General features: G+C 31.9%; 1 protein-coding gene across 2 annotated transcripts; it reads right to left on the bottom strand.

The window, feature by feature from the left end:
• Positions 1-4,762: 4,762 nt before the first annotated feature.
• Positions 4,763-16,254, bottom strand: LOC115959879 (MADS-box protein AGL24-like). 2 transcript variants are annotated; one of them, XM_031078518.1, is made up of 9 exons: positions 16,107-16,254; positions 15,656-15,838; positions 7,700-7,778; positions 7,333-7,394; positions 7,159-7,258; positions 7,006-7,047; positions 6,404-6,445; positions 5,786-5,946; positions 4,763-5,056 (listed from the first exon to the last, which is right to left on the bottom strand). In XM_031078518.1, the coding sequence occupies exons 2-9, from the start codon at positions 15,835-15,837 to the stop codon at positions 5,038-5,040; spliced, it is 687 nt and encodes a 228-aa protein (XP_030934378.1). In that variant the 5' UTR covers position 15,838; positions 16,107-16,254; the 3' UTR covers positions 4,763-5,037. The 2 variants fall into 2 exon arrangements, with proteins under 2 accessions (XP_030934378.1, XP_030934379.1); XM_031078519.1 differs by lacking the exon at positions 16,107-16,254 and adding an exon at positions 15,977-16,100.
• Positions 16,255-16,860: the final 606 nt, after the last annotated feature.

Here is a 16,860-nt window from a genome sequence, read left to right as displayed (position 1 = left end):
ATTCTTTGGCATCAACTTCTCCAAATATTGCAGTTTTCTCGACCAAATCTGAAATTTCAGATGGGTCACTTGCAGATGGGGTTACTACAATATTGAAATAAAGTTGATCTAGATCTTCCGAGACAATCCAAAAATGGGTATTTTCTTGTTCTTCAATTTCCAAATCGTTGATCTTAGATTGCTGTGGATTCAGTGTTTCTTCTTGTTTCTTTTCTTGTTCAGTATAAGAATCCCAATATTTTTCTTGAAGAACAAAATTTTCATGTACCTGATGAATATCACAGGTTAATGGTAAACCACAAATTCTCACTCAAAACGGTGGTTCATTGGGATAGACAATGTTTTGATGATAATTATAATAAGACACTGATGTTACTAAGCCTAATACCTATCTACGAATTGTTTGAAAAATTAATTTCAACAATTTGATAGAATGATTATACGTTGTGGGTGAGGGTGGTGGTCGGTGTTGTGGTGGTGGTGTGTTTTAGCGCTTAGAAACCATTGGCTCTGTTACCACTGTTAGTCCCTTCTTGGGTATGGTAATGACGTTATATTGGGAATCATCAACACAGACAAAGAGAAAATTATATAACGCAACAATGAATGAGGAGTCGGAATATTTATAGACTCCTCATATCTCTTGAGGAGAGATATGTCTATTTATCGGATTTTATTAAAAAATAGCAATAAAATTCAAACTATATTATTAGTTAGGCAAGGTTTAAAATAAATTTCATTTCTAGCAAATCGAGTCCAGAGGACTCGAGTGTGAGACACTCGATTTTCAAGTGCAAATTCACTGGGCAAAATCGAGTGCAGAGAACTCGAATTGTTAGAAACTAAATATGTTTGAAATGTTGTCTAACTAATAATATAGATTGGGTTTTATAGTTATTTTTTAATAAAATCCCTATTTATCAAGAGTTGTATCTTATTTAAAAGACACCACTTAAATAACAAACTCTAACTCTTAATTGATTTTTTGTTGCTAGTCAGTGAAGCAACACCATCCACCAAATGGGTGTTATTATATAGGTATCTTATTTAAAAGACACCACTTAAATAACCAACTCTAACGCTTAATTGATTCTTTGCTGCTAGTTAGTGAAGTAACACCATCTACCAAATGGGTGTTATAATATAGCTGAGAGTGCATTATATTATGGTGTGATCATCTACTACTATTATATACTAACAGAAACAAGAAAAGCCTTTTGACCTGATGAAGTTTCCATTCAAGTCTAGAAGTGCTTGGGTGATGTGGGTGTAAAATGGTTGAAGGATATTTTCAATAAAATCTTAAGTGATAATAAAATGCATATACAAGTGTTGGATAAGCACTTAATATCCATATACAACAATTTTCTAAAAAAATTATCCATATCCAACATAAATGGAAAAGCTTTTTATATTTTGTTTTTCCTCTCTCCATATATTAAATCCCTTAGATCTGGTTGATTTCACAATGGCTTAAAAGGCCTAATAGTCAACTAATGGGATTTTTGCCAAGGCTGCCTTCCTCAATCCTCATTTCAAGATAGTTTGAATCGCAATTAATGTTGCATGCAGGTGATTGGAGTGAATAATGTTAAACTATATTAATTTAAATTAAAACAATCTGTGTTTTTGGATATTACAAATCACCACACAATTTTTTTTGAATAAAATTAATTAACTTTGATAATCTCTAAAAAAATTCTCTAGCTTGAATTTTTATTAATTTGTTTTTTAATTAAATTTGCATAATATATAATTTTTTTTATTGAACTTTCTTGTGTGTTACACGTACTAATGACTAATTTTGAATAGTAGAAGAAAATTTATGCCATCAAATAAATCATTGTCAATATTTCCAGCCTCAAAAGAAGTTTGGATTATTTACCATTTAGTTGTGGAGGTGTGCTGAAGGAGAAAATTAAAACAAATAAATGCTTGACTGTAACTGTGATTGCATAATGGTGCTTCTTAAAAAAATTTTAAAAAAATTATTATACAATTTAAATTTATGAAGTCCTCTTACAATGATGACTCTTCACTATCAAGACGAAACACAAAGGAATTAAAAAATCAGAGAGACCACCGCGCATCTTTGGTGTGGTGGTCACTTGACAAGTATAAGTGCTTGTAGGGTGTAAGGGCAAAGGCCGAGGATCAAGTCTCCAGGAGGGAGTTTCACACACATATACACTTAGATTATACTATAGTATAAATTTTATTTTGTATAAAAAAAAATCATGGGGAAACATTTACATATAACCAAATTCACATGCAAGGGATCTAGAATGAAGGGCTAATTAAGTTCTCATTCAAATTTATCCTACTAACATGCAGATCATTTTCCATACCCTTGTCAAAGGCTTTGTAGCTGAATTGACATCTCTCCATGCACAAAGTGTTTGGAGGTTTAGGGGGGAAAATGTTTAAACTGCAGGATTAACAACATATTGTAATTATTTCTCAAAAAAAAAAAAAAAAAAAAAATTTCCATACCCTTTGCCGGCCTTAAGGTTTAAATCTCTTGGGCCGTATAAACAAGAGATATAACATTTATTAATCAAGATCTTCATCAAAAAAGTTCTTATATATGGATGCCTTTTTTAGTTTTATTGCATGGGACGAGTTGGGGCCTAGTGATTTAATCCTCTTTATATATATACACTAGTATTATGTTTATGTGATGCATGACTTAATTAAAAGTTATATATGTTGAGTCTATATTAATAATTTGTGAATTACACGATAAAAACAAATTAATTTTACAAATTGAGGGGATGGAAACAATATACCACCATTAGAATGTCATAAACATGTAATTCATATATGATATACAAAATAATAGATCTTCCAAAAGGAGAATAAGAGATTTGTAAAAAATAATATATCAATTCTTGTGGAAGATACACCACTATGAAAGCATGTCTAACAACATTTAATCATTAATTCTCAAACCATAAGCATATAAAATATATCAAATTTAAGGAAATTAGTTTAAACGAAAGCAACAAATACATACTTATAAGGTTGTAGGTGTTGTAGGTAGGCGAAGGAAAGACTAAATAAAAAAAACCATATAATTGGTAGGAGAATGAAAAAATACACCAAATAACCATGTGTGTATATATACGTACTCCACCTAAAAGGAGTCCACGTATAAATAAAATACCCTTAAAAAAAAGAGAGTTCATGAGGTGTATGTAATATCAAAAAGGATATAGACATTTTCAAGAATTAGAAAATATATAGATAAACAATAACAACATGTTAATTTAGTTTTTGTTATTCAAATTGATTACGTCTCTCTTAGGTATAGTAGTTGTATGCTACCAACTAACTAAATTTAATTTTTTAAAAAGAAATTTAATAAATTTTCTACAATTTTGTGCAACCACTTAATTAGAGCAACCACAACTTCTAAGCCCAACACCCAATAATCGTGTGTGTGTATACATACTCCACCTAATAGGAGTTCACATAAAAATAAAATACCCTAAAAAAAAAAGAGCCCATGAGGTGTATGCAGTATCAAAAAGGATATAGACGTTCTCAAGAATTAGAATAGATATAAATAAACAATGATCACATGTTCACTTAGTTTTTGTTATTCAAATTGATTACGTCTCTCTTAGGCATGGGCGGCGCTACATTAAGGTCAAGGGGTTGCCAAGGGGTCCAAATGAACCCCCTGACTTGGCCTAAACAAAATTTTTTCATTTTAACCCCTTAAAATAAAAATTTGAATACCTTAATCCTAAATTTTGTTTGAACCCAATTAAAATAAGCTTGAATATGATCACCCTAATTTTAATTTCACAATATTTTTACATTAATATGAGGCAAGTTGTAACTACTTTTTATCTAGACCCACTAACAATATTTTTTTTATCAACCTTTAACAATTGGTCACCTAGATTTTGTTGTGAAATTTTTTTTTGAAAGTATTGTGCCAGTTCCAAAAATTTTGCTCATTCATTAAAAAAAAATGTATGAATATTCTTTTTAAGATTTTGGCTTACTTGGCAGTTGACAATGAAATGAAATTATTTTTCCTTACACTTTTCTTTTTCATTAACAAAAAAATTACATCACTGTGACAACTAACAAATCTATATCTATATCTGTAATTTTTTCCTCATTCTCTCTATCTCGCTTTCTCCCTTTTATTTTTTTCTTAGTTTTTCTTTCTATCTCCAATTCCAAGAGAGCGACTACGTCTATGTGTATGGTTAAGAAGTCATCGACTTCAAAAGTAAAAACTTATATTAGTTACTATTTTTTTTCTTAGTTTCACATCTACTCCTAGTCCTACTTTTTTTTTTTTTTTTTTTTTAAGAAAGTTTCAACTTATGACGTCCGTTCTTGATTATAACTTTTTATTATCAGATCAAGACACCAATAATTTTTTATCATATATTTTTATACAATTGATATTACATATAAATATAGTAAGTTATTATTAATCTGACAAAAAATTATGATAAGCAATTTAATTATATTAATTTATACATTCAATAGTTGTTATCTTACCTATTTTATAACGGTTTTAGACTATTGTATAATATAATTGTATTGTATATTAAATTGTAATTAGAATATTATTTTAGATTATTTTATCATAGTTGTTTTATGCCACCAACTAACTAATTTTTTTTAAAAGAAATTTAATAAATTTTTAAAAATCCAACATAGCCATTTGGCGCAACTACGGTTTCTATGCCCAACTTATATATATATATATATATTCAAAGATACAAGATGTACGTACATAATGAAAAAGCAACAATGGATTCCTTCAATATCCCCTAAAGTCATTATTTAATTTAACACTACCAACCAGGAGTTCTGACTGCAAACTGCCCGATGAAGTAGTTAATCCATATGCATAAAATACAAAAAACAACCACATCAGCCACAAGGGAGAGACAAGTTCCATCGTCACTTCTTCCATTTTAACTAAACTTAGTTACATAAAAACATTTTAATATGACCAGTTCTCAGCCTTATTCATCATCAGGTCTGCTCCATTTTTCACCAGCTTCAATTAGAGAAGGGAAGCCTGCAGAGATTCAATGAAAAATCACTATATCATATCCTAAAGTAGACGTTTGTATTCAATGAATATTTGTGATTCTAACCAATTGAGACATCAGTTTACAGGTTTGTGATTCTAACCAATTGTGAGACATCATGATGCAGGACAAGTAGAACAAAACTTAAACAACAATAAAATAAAGGAATATGACCTAGGAGTCAGTATCTAGGGTAGACTTGGAGTCAACACCAGACCAAAGAAAGACCAAACGATCATTTTTTTCATTCATCAAAATATCAACTATCTTCTCAAGGAGTACAATAGGTTGCTTATAAAGGATTGCTAAACTCTAGTTTTAATTGGCTAGGAAACCCTAATTGCCTTATTACAAAAATAACCTTGCTTCCAAATTAAAATACTAAAACCTAATAAACTACTAGGACCTAAAACATAAAAATACAATTAACTTGCAAACATAAATAATACTAAATAATAATCTTCTTACGTCTCTCACATCACATCAGTTACATGTACTAGGAGTGTGTTCGGGTCGGATTGGGTTGGATTAAGGGTTTTTTTTTTTTTTTTTTTTTTCACCAGATGTATAAGATAATTCTTAGTGCATCAGTGCCCTTATTAGACAATATCATGCATGGGAAAGGCATTTCAAGAAGATTTTGTGACTTGCGACGCCTCACATTCTAAAACAGAAGCAACACAAAATATAACTTCCTTTTAAGTGTTACTACTTACCCTAATCTAAGAGATGTATCAGAACTATCATCCTCTGGAGGAGGACCGCTGTTGCAGCTATAGACATTGGTGACAGACTGATCCGATGACATGCCTTCTTCTTGGATCATGATGTCCGAGTCCACAAGACTGGATCTTTTTCCCTTGGACAACATCATCATCTGCAATTCAAAAATCTCATCCATCATTTCATAGATGATGGCATGTAAAGGGGCTGTTAAAATACGCTAATTCATCTAAGGGTTTGAGAAAATGTAAAAACTTGCGGCTTATATCTTTTAAAATAACACTCTACCCTTAAGGCAATTACATATTTTTTTCCTGCTCTTCCTCCTCGTCTAATTGGTATAGTAAATAGCCATTCTCTCAAGCTAGTATGAATATGGAAATTTAATTAAAAGAAGAAGAAGAAGAAGAATATTTTGTCACAGTTTGCAAAGGTATGTTACGTATGTATGTGGTCCTAAAAGTGAAGAAGTTTATGGATTGGAAACCTTAGAAGCGGAATATCATTTATGAATAGAGGTCTGCGACACTTAGGAAAGATTCATATAATTCATCGCATAAATAAATATATAACACTTAGAAGGCCTAAAAAAAACATGTAGCATTTCTTACCTTCTGTTTTAGTTGCTTGTTCTCTTCCAACAACTGAGATCCCTGCATTTGTAATCAGTAGAAGAATGCGCAAATGAACAAAGGCACCAGTGAAATTTGGACTAACTTAGCTGTCAATGGTAGTAATAATACATCTTAAGAGTAATTAACTAAATGTAGCCTAGATAACAAGCTAGACACACTTCAAGAAAAGAAAAAGAAGAAGAATTATTTTCTATATTCAAACATTTTATTCAAGACATCTTTGTCCGATGAAGAAAACACAACGCAGGTTCACCAGATGTCGGCCTAAGTGAACAAACTTTTGCGCAGAACTTGATCCGCATATCTAGAAATCAAGCCACAAACAATAAACACATAAAATTTGAGCTTATAATTACCACCACACCACCTTTCATTTTTGTTTACCTATTCCTGTTTAAGAATGTGCAGATAGGTTGGAGGTTTATAGGAGGTACTAACACTACCATAACCTTCAACAACAATTGAACCATGAAGTTCATCCCATATAACGACAAAAGAAGAAAGGTATATTCTGTCATTATTATTGTAATATATTTTTGAAATATAATGATTTGGATACAATAAAACTGTCTGCTAACCTTTTTTTCAAGTGCACTAATCTCATTCATAATCTTCTCTTCCTGAAAGAAAAGGAAGTTCCATGTCAATTTATGTTCGTAAGCCCATGCAAAAAAAAGTTTAATGCGCACGCACACACAGAAACTAAGAGACCAAGTAAATTTAGCACAAACCTTAGACTCAAGCACACGGCTAATTCCGGCTTCAAGAACTTTTTCTAATTTCACTAAGTCATCTAAATTTAATCCTTGGAGATCCTCTCCTCTCATCTGCCTGTTATCAAAGGTAATGGAATTAATACCAGAAAATATACGGAGGGGCGATCCTATTAGCAACTGATAATATACCTTAGTTGGTTGGTCTTATCTGCCACTTCCTTACTCAATCTAACGTGGTTACCATTCTCCAGCTGAAAATGAGAAAGAGTTGACAGTTAAAAAAACCATAAGGCTTGAAGGACAGGAAATCCCTATATGGTATTCAGATTTACAATATATGAAATGTTGTCACATCCATAACATTTTGTATGAAGCATTACAATGAAATCATCGTCTCATGCATCAAATGTATGCACCCTCCCTCTCAGAATGTATCGACCTTACAACTAGGGATCCACATATTACAAAAGGAAAGATGCATATATTGGATGGTTCTATTCCTTTATGCACACCCCCTCTCCCCCTAAAATACAAAATATCTGGTCAAATATATTACCTGCAGTTCAAGAGAAGGCTGGTCCATTTTTTCATGGCTATTAGAGTGCAGATGATACCTTTCAAGTATTTCCTTCATACTTCACAAGACGAAAGGATTACATAGTTAGAAGATGGTCCACTCATGGAACTGAATTTCTAAAACATCAAATAGATAACGGATGAGAAGTGAATGTTCTATAACTAAAAAAGACTAGATATATTCTTGACTGAGCATTCATCTATATATAGGTGAAAGGTGATCTTCGCAATGGTCCTTAGAAGTTTGTACATACCAAGCCTAACAGAATCGGTGATTTAGCTTATAGCAAGCAGGCACAAGGACCAAACACAAAAAAATTTCTAACACAGTTTATATTTTCTTAAAGTGTACAATTATATCTATAACAGTTGTTAAGGGAAGGAGATGCCTAGGATGTCCACGAAGAACCCATTGATGTACGCATCACTACTCCAACCTTAAGTTCAAACCAATTGGTTTGAAGGATCCACCATATATATATACTCACAACAGGAATCAATTATATATGAGATTAGCAATCACTAAAGCTTGCAAGCGAGGTATTTTTCCTAGGTTTTAGGTTTATCCTATCCATGTTTGCATTCTCCATGTTAGTGATATTAAGGCCCAAGTCAGTCATACATCAACAGTCTTGATTCATTTTTCCTATACCCACATGAAGTGCAACATTTGTAACTCTCTCTCTCTATATATATATATAATTTGATATATATATATATATAATTTGTATTCTTCATTAGATTTAGAGTAGTTTACACTACCCTCCCTTAAAGTCTATCAAAATGACACTTCCCCTAAATGTAAATATAAATGACACTCCCCCTTGAGGTATTTATAATTACTAGGAATCTTGTTTATTGTAACTTTACTGTAACTTCAAGAAAGAGGGGGGGGGGGGGGGGAGGTATCATTTCATGAAATGTTTAGGGGAGATATTTTAGAAAATCTCAAGTAAGGTTGGTATAATTTACCCTAGAACTTAAAAGAAACCAAGTAGCTGCCCAAAGTTTTTCGTTGTAGACGGAAGCCTTCGTACGATGGTAACTCCACAAGTATAAGTGCTTGTGTGGTTTTGGGGAAGGAGGGGTAAGGGCCAAAGTTTAAATCTCTAGGATAGAGACTCACACATATATACACTTAGATTAGGCTAGAGTAAAATTTCTATATTATATATATATATATATATAAAACAAAAAAAATTGGGAGATCCATAGCCGACCCAACAAATTTGGTATTAAAACTTGTTGTTGTTGTTGTAATCAAACCAACCTGGCAATTCAAGCTAGCACATCCCATGCCTCCCACTAGTGAACCTCAACCCTCTATTGTTGGTCCAGTGAGGCTATCTTGGAAAGTATAGATTAGGAGAGGATCATTATCGGCATAATTTCTTTCAACGAAATCCCTGACTCTAAAGAATCGTTCTTTGAGAAAGATTTTCTTTGCCTACTTCTTTTCATCCCTAGAGAGATCTATCTTATAGGGCCACAAAATCAAACCCCCTCATCCCCAAAATTGGGGTTAGATATATGTGCAAATCCCCAACCTCCACTAGTGAACCTCTCCCCTTTATATGAAGAATAATTTTTTGGTCCCTTCTATGTAGTGTTTAGGACATCTCTTTTTCATGTCAAAGACACAGGTTCGATCTTGTAAGGGATAGGTACTCATTCTCAGCCGCTTTCAGAAGTGTTCATTGTTGAGCAATTGCTCACTATTTGGCTGGAAAAGACAGTTCAAAAGCTTCATTTCATATACTTTATATCATGGTAAAAGAGTTATATCTCCCCTTTTCTATCGTGATATCAAATCGATTACAAATCCTTTGTACCACTTTTTTCATTTTAAATTTTAATTCTTTTATAAGAAAAGTAAGATAAATACAAAATAAGTTGTGATTGGTGAAATATAAAGTGAATCACAAAAAATTGATACAAAGGATTTGTATTCATATCAAACTCATGTCTCGCCATGGGCCTTGTAGTTGAACTGGCACCTCCGTATGCTTAAAGTGCTTGAGGGTTTAGGGGAAAAATGGTTCAAGCTGCGGGATTAACAACACATTGTAATTATCTCTAAAAAAAGCTCATGTCTCTCATTCTAAAACATCAAATTTCCATGCCAAATTGAAGGACACATGGGCACAACAGTGTTTAAATTATGCACTTTATGTCACTTCCACCCCCAGCGTACTTAATGTAAGGATTCTATGTCAAGTAGCTTGGGATAGTTTTAACTTCAAAGGGAGGAGAGAATGACCAATTCACTAATCATTGATTAATGCAACCATTCTTTCCCAAGTTAAAGGACAATCACGATAACTATAGCCAATTTGTTGGAAATTATTGTTTCTCACATATAAGCAGCCCCCTAACTCCAATGTATTCCTTTCCTTCTTCTTCTTCTTTTTCCATTTAGATTTATTGTCCAATAGGCTAACCCTAAAAAGGTCACCACATAATCAAATATCAAAAGAAGTTAGTCTTTTCTTGTACATTAGCCTTATCTTGATCGAACATTGATGTCAACTCATAAATTTAAGGTCACTTTGATACAATTTGAGGTCTATAGTAAGAACTTCAAATGAGATCTTTCCATTTTCTTTACAGCAATACTTTCATTAATATTGCGTGTTCTAATTTTTGTATGTTCTCAATTTTTTTTTTTTTTTTTGTGTGTGTATATTCTTTATAAAAAATTGTTATATATTAATATTACATGTTTGAATATTATTATCTTTATTTTCAATTTTCATTATTACCATTATATTTTATTAATATTTTGTTATCTTTTAACTCTTTTTAATGAATTTTTCGCTCATTTATGAGATTTTCATCTAAATTTGCTATTACATTTTGTTTGTTGCTATTATTATTTAGATTCAATTAATGTTTCTATTCTTCTCCTCTCTCTCTCTCAGTTTTTCATAACCAAATTCATATTTTCTAATAAACATTTATAATTAAAGAATATTTATAAAAAAGGATAAATTTATAGGATATTATTAACTATATATAATATGGTTATAAAATAATTTTTGAAGTGTAAAGCAATAAATTCTAATTCATCAACAACACTATTGCCGCTTCAATTAATAAACCTAATAGATGGATTCACCTAAAACCAAATTAGTGAATATAAAAATATATATATATAAAATACTTACCTTAAGAATATCTATGTAAAAAACATGTATTTTGATATTGGAGAGAGAGAGAGAGATTTGATGGATAGATTTTTTTTTTTTAAATGATTGAAAGACTTTTTGAAGTTAGAGAAAGAAATAATGGTATATAGATTTCTTTCTTTTTTAGCTAAACATTAACCACTTTATAAAAAAAATAATAAAGCAGAAAAACCCCTCCTTGGATATGATATATATTTACTATAGGCTGATAAGTATTATAGGGGACGATATTCTTCCACTTAGAGGCCTAAAACAATTGTTTAAGTGACCTAGGGGAAGAACTGACCTGTGTTAAGTTCTTCCACACTTTGATCATATAACTTGACTAGCAGAAATTAACGAAATTAAGAAATACAGTTGATAACAAAAGGAACGCTACAACTTCAGTTTTGATAAACTGAAAATAACTACTTTTGGAAATCATTGTAGTACATTCAAATACAACATCATAACCTTCAAAGACAATTTATATTATTCACTCATTTCTTTGGCTTGTCATATTTAAGACTGCACCTAGCTAGGCAATTAGCAAATTGTTAGCATCAAATTAATTTGAGAACCTCATCCTTGTCAAAAGCCTTATAACTTAATTGGCACCATATTGTAACCATCTATAGGAGAAAGGGTTCTAGTTGTAGGGTTAGCAGCATATTATAACTATCTTTAAAGTAAATAATAAAATCTCATCCTTTTAAATGGACCGTTATTTTCAAATAAGATTAATAAAAGAATATTCATATATACTATAAATAGAACTTTGGTATTGCTTTTTTATTTTTTTATTTTATTTTATATATATAGAGAGAGGTATATAGAATATAGTAGAGGAGGGAGGGGTGGGATTCGAATTACAAATATGAAACACCAAAAAAAAAAAAATGCCAATACTTTGCTAGTTTGCATTTCTTTTGTGAGTAGACAGGAGCTATTTAATAATTTAATAATGTGTAATCAATTTATGATAATTCTTGGACAATATCCAATATGAGCTTATGTCTCTTTAACAATTGAATAGTTACAATGGGAAAATGAGGATTTCAACCCTAGATGTCTTGGAAACATTAAAAAATAAACCAATTAAGCTATAGAGCTATTGGCTCAAAGCTATTGGGATATGGGATTATAATTTATATCTTCAATTTATGCCCCTAACAATTAAAGTTATAATATTATTTTGATCCTCTAAATTAATACTCGCAAGAAACCATGGCTTCTGGAGGTAAAAAATACTCAAGTTCTGAATCAAAATGCACACAAACAGCCAAACTAGTCTAGACAACTCAAACACTGGACTGCCTGCAAGTTTACTGACCATTGTGCCTAAAAGTGAGTCTAGTCAACTCAAACTATCTTATCAAATCAAGAGAAGATCTATAATAACGGTGGTCTGCCTTACCATAATGTTCATTTTTCGATGGCCTCTGGTCATATACGTTAAGTTGTTAACCAATTAAGAAGAAAGTGCTATACAGAGAGAGGGATGCTATACAGAGAAATTAAGGTACTATGTACAGAAGACTGAGCCTAGGAATTAAGTATATAACTATGACTGAATCTCTTAATTAATGTGAGGATGGCTATATGATGATGGCTATGAAGCTGTTTGGGTTGGCTTAATTTAAACCTAAGCAATACAATTAGGAAAATGTTAAAATTACTTCTAATTTTAATTACTACAAAATAACTTATAAATTAATATGATAATGAATGTAATTAGTGTCACATCAACAATATAAAAAATGAAACTAAAATTTACTCTCTTTTTTTTCTTTTTTGTCTTTAAAAGTTAACACACAACTTTATAATACTTATATATATGTAATAAATTGTGTAATACCCCTAACATCAAAAAGATGGTTTTAGGCAAGTATTTGCTTCTAAATAACAAAGTAATGTCAGGTTAAGGTATTTGAATATCAGTGTAAAGTTCTTATGTTAAATGTAGAATTTAAACTTACTTTATTGTTACTCTTATGCTAGATTTACAATATCAAAAGGGCTACTTTTTTTACACTACATACATAGACCTGGAAATTGCAATGAGAAATTGAAGTTATAAGATTCTACTGATGAGTATTGGTTGACAAGACATACATCCAATCAGAACTTTATTTTTTTCATATGTCACATTTTTTTTCTTCTTTTGAACAAAGAGGCGAAAGCCTGAAGGTCTGTACTATAAGTGTTCTAAGGAAGTAAACTAGAAAGTTTAGGGGTGTTTGGTAGAGTTTGAGTAATGTTGTTTGAGTGTTTTCGATATACGTGTGAGTGAAAAAGTGTGTGAAAATGTGTGTAATGTTGTTTAAAATGCTCAAAAGTGTATTTGAACTTACCTACCAAACACCCCCTAAACTTGTATTGTTTGGACAGTAAACAGTGACATTTACCTTTTGCCTACCTACTTTTTCAAATACATCTTCCAACAGATTTTCTATCATTTCTCTATCTCATTTAAATATTATTTCTTCATTCATTATTTATTCATTTTTTAACACACGTATCCCCATACACCCATCCCCACTCCTTTATTTGCTAATTTTTTATTATGTTTTATTCTTTTACTAATGAACAGTAGCACATCAGGTTCGAAGAATAGTTGTTCATTAGCAAAAAACTTTTTGAGTTTTAAAGAAGCTGTTGGAGCTCGTTTTACCTCTTTTTTCTAGTTTCATTCTCTATATTTTGGCTTTACCTACTCTATTGGAGATGCTCTAAGATCAAAACATCTTCTAATTTGTGTCATGGACATTCAAGGCAAAGTTTACTCTCTAAACTGACACAAGAAAGTTGTAATGTCAACCAATCATAAGATGTTACTAATTGAATCTTCTTCTTTTTCCTTCTATTTTGCTATTTAGATCCATATACAATATTAGCATTCTACCTCAGATTATTGGCAATTTCATACTCTTTATCTAATCCTCTATTTTCACTCCTTCATACATTTGGTACTTTTGTTCAGACTTCTTTATCCTATCCCATCCACCATTGTTCATTACACAAAACCAGACCATCTTACATAACTTCCTCTCGTTTACTACTTAATAAAGATGGTGGCTACTTTATAATTAGTGCATTCCATCTGAAACTATTCAGTATAATTTTCAATTCCCATTTTGCTTGAACTCGTTTTCTGCACATATAGGCATCTACCAAGGCTAATCATTTTTCTCAATTGGTTTTCAGACATGCACGCTTTAATTAATTACAACCATTACTTAAAACATTGTTGTAAAAGGACCAACTTAATTAGCTTGTTCACTCAAACTTTCGGCTGCTAAGAGACCAAAATAGAGCTAAAACATGCTCACTTCATATTTAGTGAAGTTTATAGAGAGGAACATCATGAACACGATCATATATGTCTCCAGACTTCAACTTCCATAATCTTCAATTATATGTTTTCACAAACAGATGTCTACTGCAAGTGAAGGGCTTTAGGAATAGGGACCAGCATATTCAAAGGTCATTAATTAGCTCATAACATAATTAAGTAACATTGATGTAGAATTTTTCCAAGTTTACTTGATTAGACACATTAACATTTGACTTTCTTTTTTGGGTGGGAGTGTTTATAAATGACCCCTACCCATCACCTAAACTGCATATTTGAAAGTTCTTTTTACAAATGGACATTCTTCGAGGCATGCCCCACCCAAGTACCAATGGTACCTAGCTATATCCAATACCTGATGACTGTGAAGATGATAAAAGCTACATGGTACTAAACCTTGCAGTACAACATGATGAAAAGCATACGGAATATCTAATTTATTATAAAATTTTACACAATTAGCCACAGATTAGATCATGATAGTAGAAATTAATGCCTTGAGGGCACGTTTCTAAACATTCCAACATGGGATACAAGGATTTCATGTGAAAAACCAAAAAAAAAAAAAAAGGAACATGAAGAAAATTTCTAATAGTTATGCCTCCACAGCAGAAAACTGAAACACCCAGAAGTTAATTGTTTTGATGAGCAAACTTTCATATCTTTCTTTACCTGTGGTTGAAACGCAACTTTGCTAGCTGCTACTACCACAAGCAAAATTAAAACTGTTATTCCATGAGCTCAGCCTAGACGATCTAGGAAACTCCCTTATGAGCTTTAATTGATTTCACATCCCCTTGAACACCTAAGAGAACCTTAAAAGTTCCACAACAGATTGCATATATGAGTTTAAGGTAAGAGATTTCTTATTCGCAAAAATCATGAAATTTGAGCAAAGATCTCGTTTTTCTTGATTTAAATGAGGATGACACGGCCTTGAACCCTCTAACTTAACCGCAAACTCTCTTTCTCCTCTCTCTCACACACACACGTACACATACAGAGAAACCAAAATACTGGAGTACTAGAAGATTCATACATAGACCAAAACTTATCTCGTTTTTCTTGATTTAAACGAGGATGACACGGCCTTGAACCCTCTAACTTAACCGCAAACTCTCTTTCTCCTCTCTCACACACACACGTACACATACAGAGAAACCAAAATACTGGAGTACTAGAAGATTCATACACAGACCAAAACTTACAGTGATCTCTACAAAGAAAACTATACAACAACAACAACAAAAACAACCAACCCTTAGTCCTAAAATTTTGGGGTCAACTATCTACGGATCCTCAACAGACGAGTCAGGGTTGACCATATGTATTCTTTTCAGTCATTCTATTTCAAAGCCACATCTCTATAAAAGAAAAATACAAGAAGAAGAAGAAGAAGAAGAAAGTGCAATACCTTGAGCTGGAAAACTCAAAGAGCTTTCCTGTTGCAGAGAAAATGACGAGAGCAACCTCGGCATCACAGAGAACAGAAAGCTCTTCAGCTTTCTTAATAAGTCCTCTTCTTCTCTTGGAAAAAGTAACCTGCCTTGCCGTCACGTTATCAATCTTCTTGATCTTGATCTTCTCCCTCGCCATCCTTAAAACCAAGTCGTACACATTTTCATTTCATATAATACCCAACACATAAAATAGCAAGAAACAAAAAATAGCATGTTTTTTTCTGCAAAAAAAAAAATTGTGTCTTCAAATTTAGCAGGAAACCCTAGTAAAGTACCTAGCTATAGCACAGATCTAGTTAGGGAAAACCCAGAAAAGTCTACCAATCATAGCTCATGAAAATGCAAAGTCAGTACCCAAAAATAAAAAAATGAAAGAGCTGGTACTGGTGGGTTTTTCTTCTTTACCTTCTTGTGGAAATGCAGGTGGCTGGTCAGGTACTTGAACCGAGTTAGCCTGTTAGGTATGAGCTAAGACTAAAAGTCACACCACTTAAATGGTAGAGATAAAAGATAAAATATATATATACACTGGGTTTGTGTTCAAGAAAGGAAAGAGTGCCTTCCCTTTTATAGCTAAACAGGTCCTCTTTATATTTATCTTCGAGTTTTTTTTTTTTTTGACATTTTGTTGCCTAAAAAGTTAAAGAAAGAAATATTCGTGTGTGACTGACAGAGAGAGAGAGATGAGACCTGGATCAGTGAAAACTAGGATATTTCTTAGATTTTTTATTACTATTTCTTGGGGCCATAGACAAAATAAGGTGCTTTTCTTTTTTGCTTTTATTATTTTATTTTAGGTTTAACATGTGGATGTTCGCTTTCCGTACAATCCTAGCCATGCCGCCATCAATTCACAGCGAATAATTACTCCTACCGTGTACTTCACTGATCTCTCACTCCCTATTTATCGCACGATATATTATTGCTCAGTGCTCACGATTCTTTTTCGTTTTGGACGAGCACATTTCCATAACTTTATTTTATTTTATTTATTGTTATCACAAATGCATCTTCTTTTCTTTTCTTTTTTGTCAACAATTAAATTCAATCTAGAAACTTTTGATTTATTTATTTTAAATTCTATATAGATTTTACTTTTTATTTAATGAATTCTATCACTAACCCCCTTCCTAAACTGCCGTCTTGGAAGTGCATTTGG

The sequence above is a fragment of the Quercus lobata genome, chromosome 9 (assembly GCF_001633185.2).
Source record: "Quercus lobata isolate SW786 chromosome 9, ValleyOak3.0 Primary Assembly, whole genome shotgun sequence".
Lineage (NCBI taxonomy): Eukaryota > Viridiplantae > Streptophyta > Magnoliopsida > Fagales > Fagaceae > Quercus > Quercus lobata.
Note: the sequence above shows the minus strand (reverse complement) of the source record. Positions and strands in the feature narration are given on the sequence as shown.

Coding starts and splice junctions, on each gene's coding strand:
- LOC115959879 (XM_031078518.1), bottom strand. CDS start 15,837: ATGGCGAGGGAGAAGATCAAGATCAAGAAGATTGATAACGTGACGGCA. Junction 7,779..15,655: donor TTTGAGTTTTCCAGCTCAAG/GTATTGCACTTT, acceptor CGTCTTGTGAAG/TATGAAGGAAATACTTGAAA. Junction 5,947..6,403: donor ACAAGCAACTAAAACAGAAG/GTAAGAAATGCT, acceptor TTTGAATTGCAG/ATGATGATGTTGTCCAAGGG.